The sequence below is a fragment of the Ovis aries genome, chromosome 14 (genome assembly GCF_016772045.2).
Source record: "Ovis aries strain OAR_USU_Benz2616 breed Rambouillet chromosome 14, ARS-UI_Ramb_v3.0, whole genome shotgun sequence".
Classification (NCBI taxonomy): domain Eukaryota; kingdom Metazoa; phylum Chordata; class Mammalia; order Artiodactyla; family Bovidae; genus Ovis; species Ovis aries.
Genome location: NC_056067.1, coordinates 4543471 through 4564036, shown reverse-complemented (window position 1 = coordinate 4564036; position 20566 = coordinate 4543471). Strand labels below are relative to the sequence as shown.

The 20566-nt window shown below is 46.2% G+C and overlaps 1 protein-coding gene and 1 non-coding gene across 2 annotated transcripts in view; one reads left to right on the top strand and one right to left on the bottom strand.

The window, feature by feature from the left end:
• Positions 1-20566, bottom strand: part of VAT1L (vesicle amine transport 1 like) — a 169860-nt gene that overhangs the window by 118055 nt on the left and 31239 nt on the right. Inside the window, exon 3 of the mRNA XM_004014921.5 lies at positions 17245-17460. Coding sequence (XP_004014970.3) covers positions 17245-17460 — 216 coding nt within the window. The remainder of the gene's footprint in view (positions 1-17244; positions 17461-20566) is intronic.
• On the top strand, positions 18133-18292 carry LOC114118113 (small nucleolar RNA SNORA15). Its single transcript, XR_003591660.1, has one exon. It is a non-coding gene; the product is annotated as a small nucleolar RNA SNORA15 (small nucleolar RNA).

Below are 20566 nucleotides of genomic sequence, written 5' to 3'. Positions count from 1 at the left end.
TTGATGATAACAGTCAACACCACATAGGGTGGTTGTCAGTACACATAAAATAATGAGTGCGAGGTATTTGGCAGCATGTGTTTTAAACAATTAAGCACCACATACCTTCCTGTGTTAAATTTATGTGTGAAAATGAACTTGCTCAGTTGTGTCTGACTCTTTACTTGCGAGGCTCCTCTATCCATGGATTTTCCAGGCAAGAATACCAGAGTGGGTTGCCATTATCATTCACAAAATTTGAAAAATTGAAATTTTATAATTAAATTTAAAAACTGCTACTAGGTATTATCTTGGATCTCATTTATTCATCAGTTTGTCTGTTCAAAGAGTTATGAATAAAACTCAAATAGTGGTGCTGAGAGTATGGAGTGGGGGAGGGTCTTGTGAAGCCAGCATGACAGGCAGCTCAGGGCCCCTGTGATGGAGCCTTCCTTCCTCACTCATCACTGCCCACTCACTACTTGCAGCTCCATGTTTTCCCTGACCTTCTGTGCCATGTTTCCTGGCAGCCTGGAAAACTCACCTTTATCTGTAAGAATTCTGCTGACACAGCATCCCTCCCGCATAGAGAATTAACCCTTCTTTTTCCCAAGAGTTTCCATTAGTGCAGACTCCACATTCTAGTTCACGTATGCAGTTGCTTATCCGTCTCCTCCTGAGAGCTGGGAGTTCTCACAAGGCAGGAACTGCCTCATGCATCTTTGTCTCTGCAGAGGCCTCTCCTGGACCAAGCACAGGCTAGGCACCTGTATATATCACTCTATTTCAATGGACCCCAGGTTTACTCAGCCCCAGGAAAGAGTTCTCTTTCCTTGGAATAGTGTGACCAGCCTGATTTTGAAAGCCCTTGATAGCATCCCCTGATGGACAGTCTTGGGTATCACTTTTTATTGCTGTTGTTTTAATTTAGTTGCTAAGTTGTGTCTGACTCTTTGTGACCACATAGACTGCAGCATTCTCCACTATCTCCTGGAGTTTGCTCAAGTTTACGTCCACTGAGTTGGTGATACCATCCAACTATCTCATTCTCTGTCATCCTGTTCTCCTCCTGCTCTCGATCTTTCCCAGCATCAGAGTCTTTTCCACTGAGTCGGCTCTTCGCATCAGGTGGCCAAAGTATTGGAGTTTCAGCTTCAGCATCAGTCCTTCCAATGGATATTCAGGACTGATTTCCTTTAGGATGGACTGGTTTGACCTCCTTGCAGTCCAAGAGACTCAAGGTACCACTCCTGCTTTCCACAAAAGCCAAGTCCAGACCTGACCTTGCATTAGCCGGACTCTTACTTTGACACCACATCCCAGCCCCAGGCTGAGCCCAGCACTGTCACCTCCCAAGGAAGAAGCCTCCAGGCTCCTCCCATCACCAAGGTCCCCTGCCTCTACCTTCTTGTCAGAACAATGAAGCCCCAGCTCAGAAAGGCAGGGTGTTCAGGAGACAGGCTGACAGCCTAATGGAACTTTGTGTCAGCTCGCTGACATGCCTGGCGTCCCCACACCCCTGACTCAGCCTGACCAAGGTTCGACGTTTATAACAGAGCACAGGGGGCCCTTAGGTGGCCCTCCACTGCCCCCAGGACCACCACTGTTGGTGGGGGTGATGGTCCATGGTCAGCAAGGAGGGAATAAAGGGGCCACCAATAACTGATGTCAGAGCTGCACGCGAGCAATTAGAGATGCTTGGGGAAACGTGTCATCATCATGCAAGAGGGCTTTGAGTTGACGGTTAGCTTTAAAAAAAATTATGTTTAATTGGAGGATAATTGCTTTACAGTATTGTGTTGATTTCTGCCGTACCTCAACGTGAATCCATGTAGCTCACTCCCGGTTTGAAGTGAGTTATCGTAACCCCGATTTAGGCTGAGAATAACAAGGCAGGAAAAAAAAAGTACAAAAACAAGCACACTTATATAATTTGAATATGTGTCTCCTTAAATCCATGCTGGACAGTCTAACATCATTTCCAACAGTACAGTTAAAAATAGCTAAGCGGGCATCATGTGCTGTGTTGACTGCTTGTATAAATACTGAATGAGTTTTCTCATTTTATAAATGGGAAAAACAAGACTTGTAAAAGAGATGATACATAATCAGCAAGCAGCAGGGCACACATCACATAATCCGCAAGTAGCAGGGCTGGGGTTTGAACCCACATCCAGGTGCCAAGGACAGAGCCCTAACCTTGTTAGTAGACATGTTCTTTCCTTAGCGGCTGCGTATTTGGTTGGAACCTCTCTTTGGTCTGCACCTCTTCTGCCAGCTCACGAAAATGAATGCCTGCTCCAGGCAGAGGAACAGGACGTGAATGCCAGACAGATGTTATGGATACAAAGATAGCAATGAAGCCGAGGAGGATGAAAAGCATCCTTAGTGCCCAAATATTCCTTGAGGGCTCTTTTTCTTGCCATTTCGCACTAAAGTGCGTCCCTTGCTCTCAGCCCACAGACTCCCTCCCCTATCAAGAAGTCAGTCCTTCCACCAGGCGGGCACGCAGCCCAGCAACATGGGATTGAAAAAAGCCCGAAAGTGGAAGAGCTCACAGCCTTGAGATTTTGAAAATAACCATTCATTCCAGTGTGACACAGATGGGTACCATTTCATGAGGACTTCCCTCCTGCACACACAACAAGCTGGGTCCTACATCTGCTTTTATGAGCAAACTTGGAAATGTTACAGGATAATTATGCCGTTACGTCTTCTCTCTGACGTAGGGCGTGACTTGGATAGGATCACAGTCACCATTTACTGTACTCTCACTTGACGTTGGCATTGTATTAAGGATTCCATTCTCTTGTTAACTGCGTAACAATCTGAGGAAGGTTGTGCTATGATGTGAATTTTACACACGGGAAAATTGAGACTTAGATTAAGTACCTTGGTTAAGATCATCCAGTAAATTGTCGAAGTTGGCATGCAAATACAGGTTAATTGAATTTAAACCTCTGTGCCCTGCTGCTGCTGCTGCTGCTAAGTCACTTCAGTCGTGCCCGACTCTGTGCGACCCCTTAGACGGCAGCCCGCCAGGCTCCCCCGTCCCTGGGATTCTCCGGGCGCCTAAACTAGCATACGCTAATACAGAAATGAATACTAATTCATTCTTTAATGCCTGGCATTTCATGTGCATTACACACTACCATGTACTACCACCCAAATGACAGTGATACCTAACTCCTAGTGAATTCTTCTGAGTGTCAGGCTCTCTTAGAAGTTCCCTGTATCACTGATTCTCAAACTTGACCTTGCATTGGAGTCCCCTGGTGGGCTCGTTAAAACGCAGGTTGCTGGCTTCCATGCCAGAGTTTCAGACTCCATAGCTGGCCTGGGGTGAGACCCAAGGACTGGCGTTTCTAACAACTTCCAGGTGATGCCAATGGTCCAGGAACCGTGCTGTGGAAAACCACAGCTCTATATGAATTTACTCACTGACTACTCACATCTCCACGTTCATCCTCATTGTGAAGATGAAGAAACCAAGGTCCTGAGGGTTAAGTAGCTTGCCCAAATAAAGAGAAATACACCTTTAGCCTGAGCTTCTCTTCCTTAAGCCGAGCCCAGAATAGCTTTATTTCTCTCTTCTTGATACTAAAAGCAAACCCCACCATAAGAGCTGAAAGCCCAGGGCCCAGTTTACCCAGCTCGGGGCCATATTGCGAAGTTATTCTGATGTTTTGTCTGGTGTATATCCTGGGTTTAGTAACATCAAGTGGAGCCCAAATGGCTTAGGAGAAAGAAAGTGCGCACCAGCCCCACTGTGTACACACTTACTCAGCCCGCCAGCACTTACGAGCTTCTTCTGGGCACTCAGCAGTGCTCTAGACAACAGGAAGCATTCTCACAAAGGAGAGAAGATAAGCTTCCAGAACTAAGCACAGGGCGGAGAAGCAAGGTCTAAAGGATGATCATCGCTGGGAATTCAACCAAGGAAGCAGGCAGGCAAGCAGGGGTATGATGCTATGATGACAATAACTCATAATGGTGATCACAGTAACTGCCGAGAGCCAGGTTCTCTGAAAAAGGACTCTGAGAGCAGACCTGTGTGCAGAGTGCTTACTGGGAAGTACTCTTGGGGACAGCATCTGCAAAGCAGTGAGGGAAGCAGAACTGGGCAGGGAGAGGAGCTGAGCTGCGGCACACCTGCACGAGATGGTCAGGTGAAAGGTGGAGTCGCTCAGTCGTGTCCGACTCTTCGCGGCCCTGTGGACTGTGGCCTACCAGGCTTCTCTGTCCATGGGATTCTCCAGGCAAGAATACTGGAGTGGGTTGCCATTTCCTTCTCCAGGGGATCTTCCCGACCCAGGGATCGAACCCAAGTCTCCCACATTGGAGGCAGACACTTTAACCTCTGAGCCAAGATGGTCATGCCAGTCCCATAACTGTTTCAAAGATGGTTGAGTCCTTCAGAGCTGTCTCTGGTCCTTCAGAGCTGTCTCCATGGACGCAAGGGGGCCGGGTTTCTGTAGCCCTGCATCCAACAGTGATTAGATAGGGGCTGCCCCAGCAAGGGACAGAAACCTTGAGCAAGGCAGCTCCCTCCCCCTGACAGCTATTACTGGGGAGGGGACACAGCCGTGAGTCATCAGTAGCCACAGCTTCCGGCAGCTCGGGAAAATGTGTACCTCAGTTCTGAAGGGTGTTCGAGATGGCACAGCACAGCCTCCCCTATGGTTTCATTAGGGAACGTTTGAGTACTTACTAGGTTTGGGCACTGTTTACATGTTTTACATCTATTAATTTATTCAAGCCTCCCAACACTATGAGATAAGTATAATAACTCTACTATACACAAGGAAACTAGCAAACAGCTAAGTGGTAAGTCATAGAAACCAGGATTCAAACCCAGGAAGTCTGTTCCAAAGACTGAACATTTAACAACGGCTAACTGTTTCTCTGACTCTTATGAATTGAAAGAAGGGAATCATGGGGGGGGTGGGGGGTGAATGAACAGGGAGGGGAGCTGGGGCTGGTGAGAGTGATAGGTCGGGAGGTTTTCATCTAGGAGGTGAAGATTGGGCACATCACAAGAGAGCATGGCGTCTCCAGTGAAGGTGGACAGGGCCTTAGAAACCACTGGGTCTATCTCAATTTACAGGAGAAATATCTGGTCTACCTTACTGTACAGAAGCAGCATTGCATCACCTCATTTTACAGGAAAGCCTAAGGCACAAGATGGGAAAGGCTTACCTGGGGCTACATACACCGTGATGCCATCAGACCAAAGGATACAGTCCTGGACGCCTGACTTTCTGGCACTCAGGTATCCAGAGCTCTAATTGCTCTAAAGAGAAGCTGAAGGACACTCTGGCCATCCCTCAACCACCCAGCTTCCACCCTGACCCACTCAAATCCATTCACCCTTCAGCAATACAGAATCTTACAAAACTGTCAACCACAGGCTAAATTTCTGCTCAAAACCCTGCATGACCCCGCGTGGCTTTTAGGATGAGGATAAAAGGGTCATCATGCTGCCACGTGGCCATCCACCTGCCAGTCACTCACTGTCCCTTCCTTCTCTCTTCTTCTCCTCTCTTGCCACACTCTGCTCAGTTTCCGGAACATATGCAGATTCCACATTGTAGATTGTTCTTGTAACCTCCTAACCTCCTCCCTTCACTGTTTACACCTCCCCAGCTCCTTGTCATCCTTAAATAGCAGTCCTAAGCTTGGTTCCTAAGTACAGTCATCTCTGATCCCCTAGACCAGGTGCTTAGACCTCGTATTCTATAGGCACAGCACCATTTACTCCCCGCTTAGTGCCTATCACCACCGCCATCGATGATTGATGTGTCCCTGGTAAAGATGTATTATATCCATGAGACTGCAGGCTTCAGGATGGGGGCATCGGCTTTATGTTGCTCGCTCTATAACACGCAGAGACTGACACAGTCACCTATCCTCAGGGCTTGTGCTAGATAGATGAAGAAAGAAAGAGAGAGGGAGGGAGGGAGGAAAAGAGAAAGAGAGAGAAGGGAGGAAAGATGGAAGGAAGGGCAGAAAGAAGGGAGAACGGAAGGGGAGAGAGAAACAGACAAAGGAAAGAAGAAAAAAGGAAGCAACGAGAAAAAGATAAAGCAAGCAAGGAAGGAGAGAAACGGAGAGGGAAGAACAGAGACAGAAAGATACAGAGAAAGAAAAAGCCAGAGACGCAGAGAGAGATGCAGAGAGAGACAGATGCAGAGAGAGACAGCCAGGCAAAGAGAGATGAGAGAGACAGGGGCTGGCGGCAGGGAGGGCAGGGAATGACGAGCAAGTGTGGGGTGGGGGGTGGGAAGCATGGGGGGCGGGGGGCAAGAGGGACTCGGGCTTGTGTGAGCAAAGGTGAGGCTGAGAGTTATTCTCTCTATCCAGTCACACGGTTGAGGAGCCCAAGTGCGGTTTGAACAGGGGCTGCGTGGGGGATTCTTTGGAGTTTCTCATGGAGTGAGCTGCAGGATGGACACCGTCAGAGGGACCAGTGGCCAGGCGGGGATGGGTAGAGGGCGGGGACCACGGCTGACAGCCTGGTGGCTGCCCATGAGAACAGGCGAGGCTGCTTCTTGCTGTACACTGCACACTTTACCAGCTGAACAGTTGTTTTTTATTTCCATCTTAATATGGGCAATAATATTCTGAAAAGCAAGTGTGGCCTTTCAAGTGTGTTGCTGGGGAAGTGGATGGGTCCCTGGGGTTATATAAACTCAGCAAGATTAGTCTGTGTGTTTGGAGTTCTCAGCGTGTGTCCAAGGGCTGGAACTACAGAGATATATTTTTCTTCAAGTCTAATTATGTCTTATGTGTTTGAGGAAAGTGATGCTTGAAAAGGGGCTCGTTTGACAGCCCCGCTAATTCATGACATCATTGTGCAGACACCTGTCTGCGAGGGTGAACAAAGGATGCTGAGATCGGCTTTACCTGCCCCTTGCTCCAGGTTCCAACAACCAGCCACCCGCTGACTGTCTGATTTGTTGCTCTCTTGCTTCTGGCTGTTAAATGCCACAGTGGCACTGAGTAATATTTTCTAACCAGAGAGTGATAATAATACATGATGATAACAGTAATAATAGCAGCTGACACTGGAGTTTCCTGTATGCCAGTTAGCTTGCAAAGCCCACTCCATAAACCTCTTTTAAAATGCTGTACAAAAACTGAGATCGATATTATATCCATTTGTACAGATGAAGAAATAAGATCCAAGGGAGTTAAAGCACTTATTCAAGGTCTCTCACATGGAAAACAGAGACGCTAGGATGAAAACCAGCTCAGACTTTGGAATCTGAGCACCTGAAGTTCTGTACTGTCTCTATTCATGAGATCCAAGGTCAGAGAAACCCAAGTAAGACGGTAGGTGTTGCAAGAGGGCATCAGAGGGCAGACACACTGAAACCATAATCACAGAAAACTAGTCAATCTGATCACATGGACCACAGCCCTGTCTAACTCAGTGAAACTAAGCCATGCTGTGTCGGGCCACCCAAGATGGGTGGGCCATGGTGGAGAGGTCTGACAGAATATGGTCCACTGGAGAAGGGAATGGCAAACCACTTCAGTATTCTTGCCTTGAGAACCCCATGAACAGTATGAAAAGGCAAAATGATAGGATACTGAAAGAGGAACTCCCCAGGTCAGTTGGTGCCCAATATGCTACTGGAGATCAGTGGAGAAATAACTCCAGAAAGAATGAAGGGATGGAGCCAAAGCAAAAACAATACCCAGTTGTGGATGTGACTGGTGATAGAAGCAAGATCCGATGCTGTAAAGAGCAATATTGCATAGGAACCTGGAATGTTAGATCCATGAATCAAGGCAAATTGGAAGTGATCAAACAAGAGATGGCAAGGGTGAACGTAGACATTCTAGGAATCAGCGAACTAAAATGGACTGGAATGGGTGAATTTAACTCAGATGACCATTATATCTACTACTGCAGGCAGGAATCCCTCAGAAGAAATGGAGTAGCCATCATGGTCAACAAAAGAGTCCGAAATGTAGTACTGGGATGCAATCTCAAAAATGATAGAATGATCTCTGTTCATTTCCAAGGCAAACCATTCAATATCACAGTGATCCAAGCCTATCCCCCAACCAGTAACGCTGAAGAAGCTGAAGTTGAATGGTTCTATGAAGACCTACAAGACCTTTTAGAACTAACACCCAAAAAAGATATCCTTTTCATTATAGGGGACTGGAATGCAAAAGTAGGAAGTCAAGAAATATCTGGAGTTAACAGGCAAATTTGGCCTTGGAATGTGGAATGAAGCAGGGCAAAGACTAAGAGAGTTTTGCCAAGAGAACACACTGGTCATAGCAAACACCCTCTTCCAACAACACAAGAGAAGACTCTACACATGGACATCACCAGATGGTCAACACCAAAATAAGACTGATTATATTCTTGGCAGCCAAAGATGGAGAAGCTCTATACAGGCAACAAAAACACCAGGAGCTGACTGTGGCTCAGATCATAACTCCTTATTGCCAAATTCAGACTTAAATTGAAGAAGATAGGGAAAACCACTAGACCATTCAGGTATGACCTAAATCAAATCCCTTATGATTATACAGTGGAAGTGAGAAATAGATTTAAGGGACTAGATCTGACAGATAGAGTGCCTGATGAACTATGGATGGAGGTTCATGACATTGTACAGGAGACAGGGATCAAGACCATCCCCATGGAAAAGAAATGCAAAAAGGCAAAATAGCTGTCTGGGGAGGCCTTACAAATAGCTGTGAAAAGAAGCGAAGTGAAAAGCAAAGGAGAAAAGGAAAGATATAAGCATCTGAATGCAGAGTTCCAAAGAATAGCAAGGAGAGATAAGAAAGCCTTTCTCAGAGATCAATGCAAAGAAATAGAGGAAAACAACAGAATGGGAAAGACTAGGGATTTCTTCAAGAAAATTAGGGATACCAAGGAAACATTTCATGCAAAGATGGGCTCGATAAAGGACAGAAATGGTATGGCCCTAACAGAAGCAGAAGATATTAAGAAGAGGTGGCAAGAATACAGAAGAACTGTACAAAAAAGATCTTCACAACCAAGATAATCACGATGGTGTGATCACTCACCTAGAGCCAGACATCCTGGAATGTGAAGTCAAGTGGGCCTTAGGAAGCATCACTACGAACAAAGCTAGTGGAGGTGATGGAATTCTAGTTGAGCTATTTCAAATCCTGAAAGATGATGCTGTGAAAGTGCTGCACTCAATATGTCAGCAAATTTGGAAAACTCAGCAGTGGTCACAGGATTAGAAAAGGTCAGTTTTCATTCCAATTCCAAAGAAAGGCAATGCCAAAGAATGCTCAAACTACCGCACAATTGCGCTCATCTCACACGCTAGTAAAATAATGCTCAAAATTCTCCAAGCCAGGCTTCACCAATACATGAACCGTGAACTTCCAGATGTTCAAGCTAGTTTTAGAAAAGGCAGAGGAACCAGAGATCAAATTGCCAACAACCACTGGATCATGGAAAAAGCAAGAGAGTTCCAGAAAAACATCTACTTCTGCTTTATTGACTATGTCAAAGCCTTTGACTGTCCGGATCACAATAAACTGTGGAAAATTCTGAAAGAGATGGGAATACAGACCACCTGACCTGCCTCTTGAGAAACCTATATGCAGGTCAGGAAGCAACATTTAGAACTGGACAAGGAACAACAGACTGGTTCCAAATAGGAAAAGGAGTATGTCAAGGCTGTATATTGTCACCCTGCTTATGTAACTTCTATGCAGAGTACATCATGAGAAACTCTGGGCTGGAAGAAGCACAAGCTGGAATCAAGATTGCTGGGAGAAATATCAATAACCTCAGATATGCAGATGACACCATCCTTATGGCGGAAAGTGAAGAGGAACTAAAAAGCTTCTTGATGAGAGTGAAAAAGCTGGCTTAAAGCTCAACATTCAGAAAACAAAGATTATGGCATCTGGTCTCATCACTTCATGGCAAATAGATGGAGAAACAGTGGAAACAGTGTCAGACTTTATTTTTTTGGGCCCCAAAATCACGGCAGATGGTGACTGCAGCCATGAAATTAAAAGACACTTACTCCTTGGAAGGAAAGTTATGACCAACCTAGGCAGCATATTGAAAAGCAGAGACATTACTTTGCCAACAAAGGTCCATCTAGTCAAGGCTATGGTTTTTCCAGTAGTCATGTATGGATGTGAGAGTTGGACTGTGAAGAAAGCTGAGTGCCAGTGAATTGATGCTTTTGAACTGTGGTGTTGGAGAAGACTCTTGAGAGTCCCTTGGACTGCAAGGAGATCCAACCAGTCCATTCTGAAGGAGATCAGTCCTGGGTATTCATTGGAAGGACTGATGCTAAAGCTGAAACTCCAATACTTTGGCCACCTGATGTGAACAGTTGACTCATTGGAAAAGACTCTGATGCTGGGAGGGATTGGGGGCAGGAGGAGAAGGGGACAACAGAGGATGAGATGGCTGGATGGCATCACCGACTCGATGGACATGAGTTTGAGTAACTCCAGGAGTTGGTGATGGACAGGGAGGCCTGGCGTGCTGCGATTCATGGGGTCGCAAAGAGTCGAACATGACTGAGTGCCTGAACTGAGCTGAACTGAACTGTCTCTATAACTGACGTAAATGCTCCCTTTCCCCCTTCGTTCTTGCTGCCCCTTTCTTCCTTCATTCCCTCTATAAATACTCAGCAAGTAACCCCAGTGTACTGGGCACTGGGCTGTGTGCTCAGGATATGGTGTTGAGTTCGCGCTATCCCTGCCTTCAGGGACACAGCAGCCTAGAGCTTATTTCTAGCTGGGAAATTAACAAGAGGAGAAGCTCCTTCACTAAATCTGCCTGCCTCTTGAAAGGCTGGTTGTATCAACAGATGGTTCCCTCCTCCTCCTGAAGATAGCTCAACTCTCCTGAGTAACCCCCCAGGCTGTCTTCAGCTCCTGGGGTGGCGGGGAAGCCAAACAGCAAAACCCACAGAGAGGAATCCATTCCACTTCATTCTAAGCAGACGCTGGGTTTCTCTGCACATGGCCTCCCAGTACTTAAAAAAACATGAGCTCTATATTCAAAGACCCAAGTACACACGCAGGCCCATCCTCTCTGTGGCTGGGTGACCTGAAAGAGGTACCTGAACCTCTCTGTGTCTCAGTATAACAGGGATGAAACAGTATCTACCTCACAGCCACTGTATGGAAATTACTAAACTCTGTTTCAGCTCTTATCCCCTCATGATCTGATATATATGTTCAGCGAATATTGAGTGAATGAAGCCTCTGTCTCAGAGGCCAAATTTAACCTTTATAATGTTTATAATAAAGACAGTTTCTTTGGCTCACTCATGACTTACTATAAAGGAGTTAAAAGCAACTAAAAGATCAAGTGAGGCTTATCCAGACATAGAGCTAGCTTGGAAGAAATGTTTTTAGATATGTTTTTCTTAACCTAAGGTGTATTGCTGACTTGTGAAAGTCAGGCAGTGGCAGCCAGCATCAGAGGTTTTCAGAAGCAGGGAGGTGGGGCCTGGTGCCACGACACGTCTGAGGGCCTGTTTCTCAGGGTCAGTGGTTATAGAATGTGGGTCTTACACATCCCAGGGGGTCCCCAGGCCACAGCCCTTCCTGCTGACGGCTGAGATACAGTTAATCATTATCTCTTCTATTATTCATGGATATGACATGGATATTCAAGGATATGACAGAGGCACTTTATCCTCTTAAATTTTTCAGAGATTCCGTTTCCAAGTATTGCAGGCCCCTGGGGACTCGGAGGTCTTGCTATGGTGTAGACCCTCTTATCCAGGGCATAGGGTAGGGGCAGACAGAAGACAGGGGTGGTGCAGAGAGTTCTGAGGCCGCCTCTATGGGGCAATCTCAAGGGCGATGGATGGGGGAGTTCCTGGCCCCGGAATTCCGAGTTCAGATTTGATCCTTCCATCTAAAAAACGGTTGTGGGCTTGGAAACAACTCTGAAACTCTGGATCTGGGAAATTACAATAGTTCATTTTTACTGGGTGTTTATTATGTGCAAGTAATACTGCTTCAAGTTCAGAGGTACCGCCTGAGGCTGGCCATAGTGTCACCCTGCTTTACAAATGAGAAAGTCGACTCTCCGAGGGGTTGGAAGATGGAGCTGGGACTAAGCCCAGGGAATCCGGCTCTAGAACACATGGTCTGAAGTCTTCACTGCTACGTACTCTCCCTCGGGGATGGTTGTTACGAGGGCTACATGAATTCTGTCTACAATGACCCTGGTACACAGCTGGTGTGGGACACAACTGGGTGTCTTTGTCTCCTTCTGGCTCTGAGACCTCACGCACGTGCCCTCTAGCTGGGTGCCGAAGAGTACAGACTGGGCATAGCTGGACCGTGGGATAATGGAGCAGGGTATGGGTGAAACGGCCACAGGGCCTTGAAGAGGGGGCCTCATTCAACTAACAATGCACACCAGACGCAGACAGGAAACTTGGAACAATATTCAAAATGTGGGACAGCATGAGCTAGACCGCCAAATATGGCTTACTAGGCTGAAATTTACAAGATTCCCTAGGAGTGATTGTTTTTTTCTGAGATTAAATCAAGGATGGGACTCTCCTTAGCTCAGCAAATATGTTTTCTAGGCCATAAAAAGTGGCTTGCAACAGCGTTTTGGTTCACACGTGTTTACATTTACGATGTAGCAGTAACAAATCAGTGGCAAAGGATACACCTGCCAAAGCAGGAGACATAGGTTTGATCCCTGCATTAGGGAGATCCCCTGGAGAAGGAGATGGCAACCACTCCAGGATTCTTGCCTGGGAAATCCCGTGGACAGAGGAGGCTGGTGGGCTACAGTCCATGGGGTCACAAAGAGTCCGACACGACTGGGCGACTAACAAAGATTTGATTGGGGCTTCCCAGGTGGCAGTTGCGGTAAAGAATCCAGCGCAGGAGATGCAAGAGACAGTGGTTCAGTCCCTGAGTCGGGAAGATCCCCTGGAGTAGGAAGTGGGCAACCCAGTATTCGTGTCTGAAAAATTCCATGGACAGAGGAGCCTGGCGGGCTAGAGTCCAAGGGGCTGCAAAGAATTGGACATGACTGAGTGACTGAGTGCATGCAGAGATTTGATTAGGTGTGCCATCTTCTCAGACCATCCGACTCTGCTACTGTCAGAGGAAGTCAACAGCATCTTCAGAGATCGGACAGAGCAGGGGAGACTCTTGGGCAATTTCGATGAGAAAGTGACTGGCTCTGGATTGAATAATGTCCCTAAATGATATTGAGGTTTCTTTCCAAATCACGTTTAGGTTGGCATTTCTCACTTCCTGTCTGCAAATTCTGCTTCACAGCCTCTGATAAAGTCAGACAGAAGAAATCTTGGTACCATGAGGGCTGCACACGTTATATGAAGTAAGTTTAGGAGGCTTTATCCTGATTAGGGTGAATCTGCTTTGTCATCTGATCATCACCAAGTTGGAAACCATATGCCCAGGCCACAGCCTTCTTGGCTCTTAGAAATGTCTGCAGCCGGCACTAAAGTAGAAGACAGACAAATACGTGTTGGATGAATGAATAAATGAAGGAATGAATGATTGAGTTGTTGAGTGGAAAGAGAAGCGTGCTTGAATCAGCCAGAGGAGGGTGTGAGTCCTAGTTTTGTGACTTATTACTGGCTTTTCACCATGAAAAGGGAAGCAACCCAGAGAAAGTGGCTCTAGGAATTCATTTCCTATTGTTGCTACAAAAAATTACCATCTAGTTCCGTGGCTAAAAACAAATAAAACCAATTTATTCTGCCAGTTTTATATTATAATAGGATATATAACAATGCAGTCTGTATTACATTATATACAGAGGTTTTATATTGCAGTTCTGGAGATCAGAAATCCAAAATGGGTTGCCTGAGGCTAAAATCAAGGTTTTAGCAGGGTTGTGTTCCTTCTGGAAGCTCCAGGGGAGTCCCTTTCTCTGTCTCTTTCAGCACTGAGGGGCTGCCCACATCCCTTGGCGTATGGTCTTTTCCCCCATCCTTGAGGCCAGCAGTGTAACATCTCTGAATCTCCTTCTGACTCTTTTTATCAGACCCACCTGGATAATCCAGAAGGGTCTTTCCATCTCAAGGTCCTTTCCTTAATCCCATCTGCACAATCCCTTTTGCTGTATAAGGGATTAGGACGTGGATGTCTGGGGTGGGGTAGGGGGAGTCAGGGATGGAGAGAGAATCACCCTGCCTACCACAGCTGTGCTGTGCACCAAGTTGCTTCAGTCACGTCTGACTCTTTGTGACGCTATGGACCATAGCCCACCAGGCTCCTCTGTCCATGGGGTTCTCCAGGGAAGAATACTGGAGTGGGTTGCCATTTCCTCTTCTAGGGGATCTTCCCAACCCAGGGGTTGGACCCATGTCTCTTGTCTCCCCACAGCAGCTGGGCCAAATTTATCCAACGGTGATGGGCAACACCCTGAACCTCTCCAGAGCAGCACAGATCATGCACGAAAAGTACTCCCCAGGGAGCCCTCCCCATCCTGAGAGCAGTGGCTGGCTGTCTTCTCAAGAGGAATCTACGTCTGCTCTGGGGGCGGCCTGCTGGTCTTTCTACCATGGGGTGGTGACATGGTCTAGGCTCCCTTCAGAACCTGTTGGTTTTATAAGACTGTGTCAAGTCCACCCCATCACGCTTGAGTGTTCACATACGTGGATGTACACTTGGCAAAAAGACTTTCCTCTCATGGTAACCTTGAACTCCATGCTGCACGTGTATTTGTGCATGCTAAGCCATTTCAGTTGTGTTTGACTCTTTGCGACCCTATGGACCATACCCCACCAAGCTCCTCTGTCCAAGGGATTCTCCAGGCAAGAACACTGGAGTGGGTTGCCATGCCCTCCTCCAGGGCATCTTCCTGACCTAGGGATCGAACCCGTGTCTCTTGTCTCCTGCATGGGCAGGCAGGTTCTTTATCACTAGTGCCTCCTGGGAAGCCCCCATGCCACATACCACCCATCAAATCTTGATTGGGAAAAATGCTATTTAGAGACCCAAGCACCTGAGAGCTGGGCAGTCCAACCCCACCCTTCAAGTGTCCTTGGGTTTAGCCAGACCACATCCTTTTGGCCCCAGGCTATTCACTTTCACGAAACTTTGCTTTACTTACTTAGTGCTATTAGACTACATAACAAGCACATCATAAGAAACAGCATCACAGAAGAAGTTGGATTTATTGTAACTGTTTTGTGAGTGGATGTTCAGTACATGTCAGCATACATTTCTTACGAGAAATGACAGATAATTTCCCCTGGTCTTAAAATCCAGCACTGGGATTTCCCTGGTGGCTCGGTGGCTAAGACTCTGGGCTTTCACTGCGGGGCATGGGTTTGATACCTGGTGGAGGAAGTGAGATCCCACAACCTGCAGGGCCTGGCCAAAAACAAAGTAACTAACAAACAACACCCCAGTACTGGTTATGGTTTCCCTAGTGACTGGTTTATTTCCACCAAATGAACACGAGTGCACACGGCTGATCATTTCCCCCCCTTTGCACAACCTACTATTAGGAAGCCAAGAACCTTCAGCAAAGCTGTAAGACGCCAAAGCCTGCGTTATATGCACCATTAGCTATCTACCCTCGTTGTCCCTTTTCCCCAGTTCCTTCCTGTTTCACATTTTAGTTCTTACTGTCCTTTAGTTTAGTTCAGAGTTTAGTCCTTTCGTGTCTGTGAGCCCAGAATAAGGCATGGTAAGAACTTCTGTTATATCCCAAGACATTTTTTTCTCTTGTGTGAGACCCAGGTCCCTGATAAATTTCTCTTGGTTCCAAGATGAACAAAGTCAAATGAAAAACAAAAAATCAAAACATATAGCCAAACAATGTCAATGCCGATGTTTCAACACAGACTCTCAGCAGAACTGAATCCAGCTCCACTGAAAAGCCTGGTACTGAGGCTGATAAAAGGGAAAACAGGTCTCCTGCACTTCACATGCCGAGCACACCGAGCTCATAAATGCTAGCGTTCTAAATGGCCTGCTTGCTGTTAATAGATTCACTGGCACTGAGATCCATTTCTTTTCTGGGGGATATTTAACTTTTACTGTATCTTTACTCATGGTCAAAAGACATCGGCAAATTTGCTAAAGTGATTGAAGATACTCTTCTTAAAGGCATTCCCGAAGTTTTATGCCTTCATATCTTAGTATGTGAGCTTGTCTTCTTGGAAAGGAAAACCAGAAATGAGTTTTACAGTATATAAGGTTTTGGTAGTTGTAGAAAGCGAGGATTACAAAGAGAAAAAAAAAACCTTAGTAGAACCACCAATGAAAAAACCTTTAAGATATACACAACCTACGAGTTCATCTCTGAGTTCATAAAATGACAGAATCCTCAATACCAAGAACCTCTCACACCCTACTGGATAGTGTATCCAGATCTTCTCCTTTTAATCTCTATCCCCATAGAGCCCAAGACGTGGTATGTATTCAATGCACAGTCGCTGAACCAATGAGTGACATCTCTCACTCTCCATCGATGGAATTTCCCAGTCAAGACATGACTTAGTGACTCAGCACAAGCACCTCTCATTCTCAAAGGTGAGAGTTCTCCTCCAACCCCAAGACACCCAGGGGAACACAGTGCTTGCCATGGGGCAGGCGGGCAGTACATATGATGTGACTGGTACTGAGATCCAGCCAAACCATGAAAGAAATCTCTGCCATGCCTGAGCTCCAGGGCACCAATTTTAATTTCCTTTATTTCCTCCCATGTCAAAACACACCTTACAGATGACATTCCTACAAGCAACCACTCTCATGGGTAGACTTAGGTTAAAGTCATTCCTGCTGTGCTGGTACAATCTCCATCTACCTCCCTGCCACTCAAGAAAATATTTCAGAACACAAATGAACAAGGACACCATTAATCTGGGAAGTATCACGGATTTGTGGCAACTTATAAAGAGTAAATCATCCGCCGTTTTGGTATTTCAGATAATGTTAGTTGTACATGACCTACGGAGCATCTCACAGTGATTGACATGAAAGTTCACTGGGATGCCAAGACTGAGAGTGAGCGCTCCTCTACAGAGTCCACCACTGGGACACACCATCCAGGGGATCTTTCCAAACTCCAGAGAAACCATCTCTGAGGCTCCCATTAACCCCAACACATTCGTCTATACGAACTCTGCCATGCATCGGAGATTCAGGAGAACCACAGAGATCATCTCTATGAATGGACACAGCTCACAAAGAAACATCATCAACCGTGTGTCACTCCACTCTCTCCACCCTGACCTCGGGGAGGAGGACGCACAGCAGCCCACTCACCACGCCGCCGCCAGCCGAGTGTATGAGCACAGACATCCCCTCTCGGAGGTTGGCGACTTCGAAGAGCATCATGTAGGCGGTGACGAAGTTCATGGGGAAGGCAGCGGCCTCAGAGAAGCTCATGTCCTCGGGGATCTTGTAGACAAACTCCACAGGTGTGCACACCACCTCTGCCCAGGCGTTGTAATTAACAAATGCCATGACACGGTCCCCGATCTGGCGAGAGGGAAGCACGGCGTTAGTGAGGTTCTTAGTCTCTTCTGAGAGATTTCTCAGATACACTTAACGATCTAGCGAAAACTATACAGTCCTTCCCAGGAGGGAAAAAAAGAAACCTCAAACCCTAAAATGTGCACACCTTCCCCTCACCTGCCTTTTGAGGCATTTTTGGATGCTCTGAACAAATCTCTGCAAGCTTCCCAGAGGCCATGGAAGCCACAGTCTCCATCCCTCTTCTGGAGCATAAATACACAGCGTGCACCATTGCGGGCCTTGGAATGTGAGTGTCAGGAGGTCACATTACCGATCCGACCTCTCATCTAATCTCCCTGTCTCAGGATGTGGAGGGTCAAAGGCGCAGGGCTTGGAGTCAGTCTCTTCTCTTTGGTTCTCTCCCAGCCCATATTGATTCCCTACCAGGCCAGTTCACTGCAGTATTTGCATCAAAGGTTAGCACCGGATTACAGATGGCATTAGATGTGAAACGTGGTGCGTCAGAAAAGTCATGTAAATCTGAGTGCAGGGAATTGAATAAAAGCAACCAGGCTCATAGAGAAATAGGAGAATGCCAGCGGGTGTGAGGAGTGACCACCAACCTTTATTGCACACGTATTACACGGCAGACGTCACCCTAAGGCTGTCACGTGTTTTACCTCCTGATCAGAGGAGGCAGGGCTGAAGACTGTGGTTTTCTTTTTTTAATCAGTGGTTTACATAGCCAGACACCAGGCAGAAAAGAAAAGAGTGGTCTTCCTTTTAAAGTGGTTATAATCGTGTGCTAAGTTCCTCCCCCCCCCATAACATATCATTATTTAAGGGAAATACACAGTAAACCATCACAAACATCTTATAAGAGCTGCCAAGTGCTAGTCCAATGGAACCATTCTGCTATCTGATGTTAGGCTTGTACTGTGACTCTTCAGTGCAATATTCAAACTGTTGCAGTCATAGTGATTTCTCAGCAAACTAACGGCTTTCATGTATCTGTGTTTTAGTTTACTTTTTTTTTAAGTAATTGATTCTACTGTTTTCTTCTAGTTTAGCCTTTCTCTTTTACCTCTGTTCAACAAACAACAACAAAAGCCTCCTGTGAGACTGTCTTTTTTTTAATAGCTCCATATTACAGATGAACAATGAGAGGTTTTTGCAGACACTTAAACTGAAGCAAAGAGAAGGTCACATCACTGATCTGACCCAAAAGTCATGGAGGCTGAGAGCAGCTGGACCTCGATGTGAACACAGCGAGGCTGAGAGCAGCTGGACCTGGATGTGAACACAGCGAGGCTGAGAACAGCTGGACCTGGATGTGAACACAGCAAGGCTGCCTCCAGATAAAATAGTTAATTCATTACACCTAAGTGCTACAAAGAAGACACCGAGTTATATACGGCTGTGCAACGGGAAACCTACCAAGTCTGGGAGTATTAGTCTAAGGTCTTTAAGTTTCCGTTTCCTTGGCTCTTACACGGGTTTAATATTAGGAAAGGGTCCTTATGAGATTAAATAATATAATAGGCAAGCAACCTGCACGGCATGGTGCATGTAAACTGAGCAAAGAACAATCAGTGACCTCCCATGGAATTCACAGTTTAATGATCAAAAGCTAATTACTGACCCACTGAGTCTCATGAAGCAGAGGAAGAGCTGTCTAATGAGGAAACTGATGGGTGGGAGAGGCTGTCTCATGGGCAGTGAGTGCCAATCCTTGGAAGCATTGAGAATCAAAGGATGATGTCAGGAACATCACGGCTTGGACCAGAGGATCGTGCAGCTCTAATACTGGCATCCTCCTGTTTCAGAGTCATGCGAACCTAAAGCTCTATCATAACACCACAGAGTAGCTGGTGACCTGCAGTGCACACAGAGTGTGGGAAAAAGAGTATCTCAACCACCTTGACAGTGATGGCCATACCACCTAGACCACCCTGACAGTAATGGTCAAGCCATCCCGGCAGGGCTAACCGCCCCAGGCCTCTCATTTCATTATCAAAATGTCAAAAAGGGGGTCAGCCATCAGATAAACCCTAATCTCAGCATCCAGAGGTGGGAGACTTTTTAAAAAATATCTAATTCACCTCATTATTTGATTCTGTTAGGGAAAAAAATTAGTTTTGGGCAACAAAGCCCAAATGATTCCTTTTCTGCAGTGCCCTCGGCAATAATTTTTCAAGGCTTCCTTGTAATTGATCAAGCCAAGAGAGCTAGCTGTTCCGGGTGTTGCTGTGTGTGCTGGAATTCTATCTCCAACATGATTGAAAATCTTAAGTCAGACGTATAGAGGGCATATTAGTATTGGTTTTTCTCCCCGGTCACGCCCTGATTGGAAACCCGTAGGTGGCTTCTTTTATTTGTTTGTGCAGCTGAAAGTACTGGAGGAGGGGTGGAGGAGATATGATGGATCAATCTGACAATAAGCAAGCAAGGGCTAACTAGCAAAAGAAAGATCATACGTAAGGGAAAATATATACAATCAAGCACAGTGATTCCTCCCTATAAACCAAGGTCAACCCATCCCTAAAATGGTGGGTTGTTTATCCAGTGCTCAGGATTGATAGAGCAAATGGTATGATCTTTTCCTTTGGGACCACGTGGGGGAATGAAGAACAGATTGTATTTCTTATACGCAGCATTTTCAGGGAGAGACGGTGCTGCCTCTGGTTATATTGCCTACCTGGGGACAGAAAATGTAAAGTCATAGAGAAGAAAAGAAAAAGCACAACTACTTCTCTCTGAACATTTTTCTGCTGTGTTATCTGGAAACCACTGACAAAAAGACAGATGAGCTGGTTGAGGTGTCCAGACATTCATCATAACGAATTTGGAGCATATTGATATTTTCAAAGTATACTGAGGCTCTGAGGCACTGAGACCAAGCAGCAGGCTCAAAATTGATTCCAAGGGGATTTTGGCATTGCCTTTTACAGGCTTTTTCTTCCTGTATTAACCATCCAATGCCGCATTTGCAGGTGGGGAGGACGGGTAAAGACTGTGGGAAGAGTCAAAATTCTCTAGTGGTCTGAATTCAGGTTCACCTTCTACTTGCTCTCATTCTGACCTCATGGAAAACTACCAAACCCTTTTGAACTTCATCTCTGAAGGGATA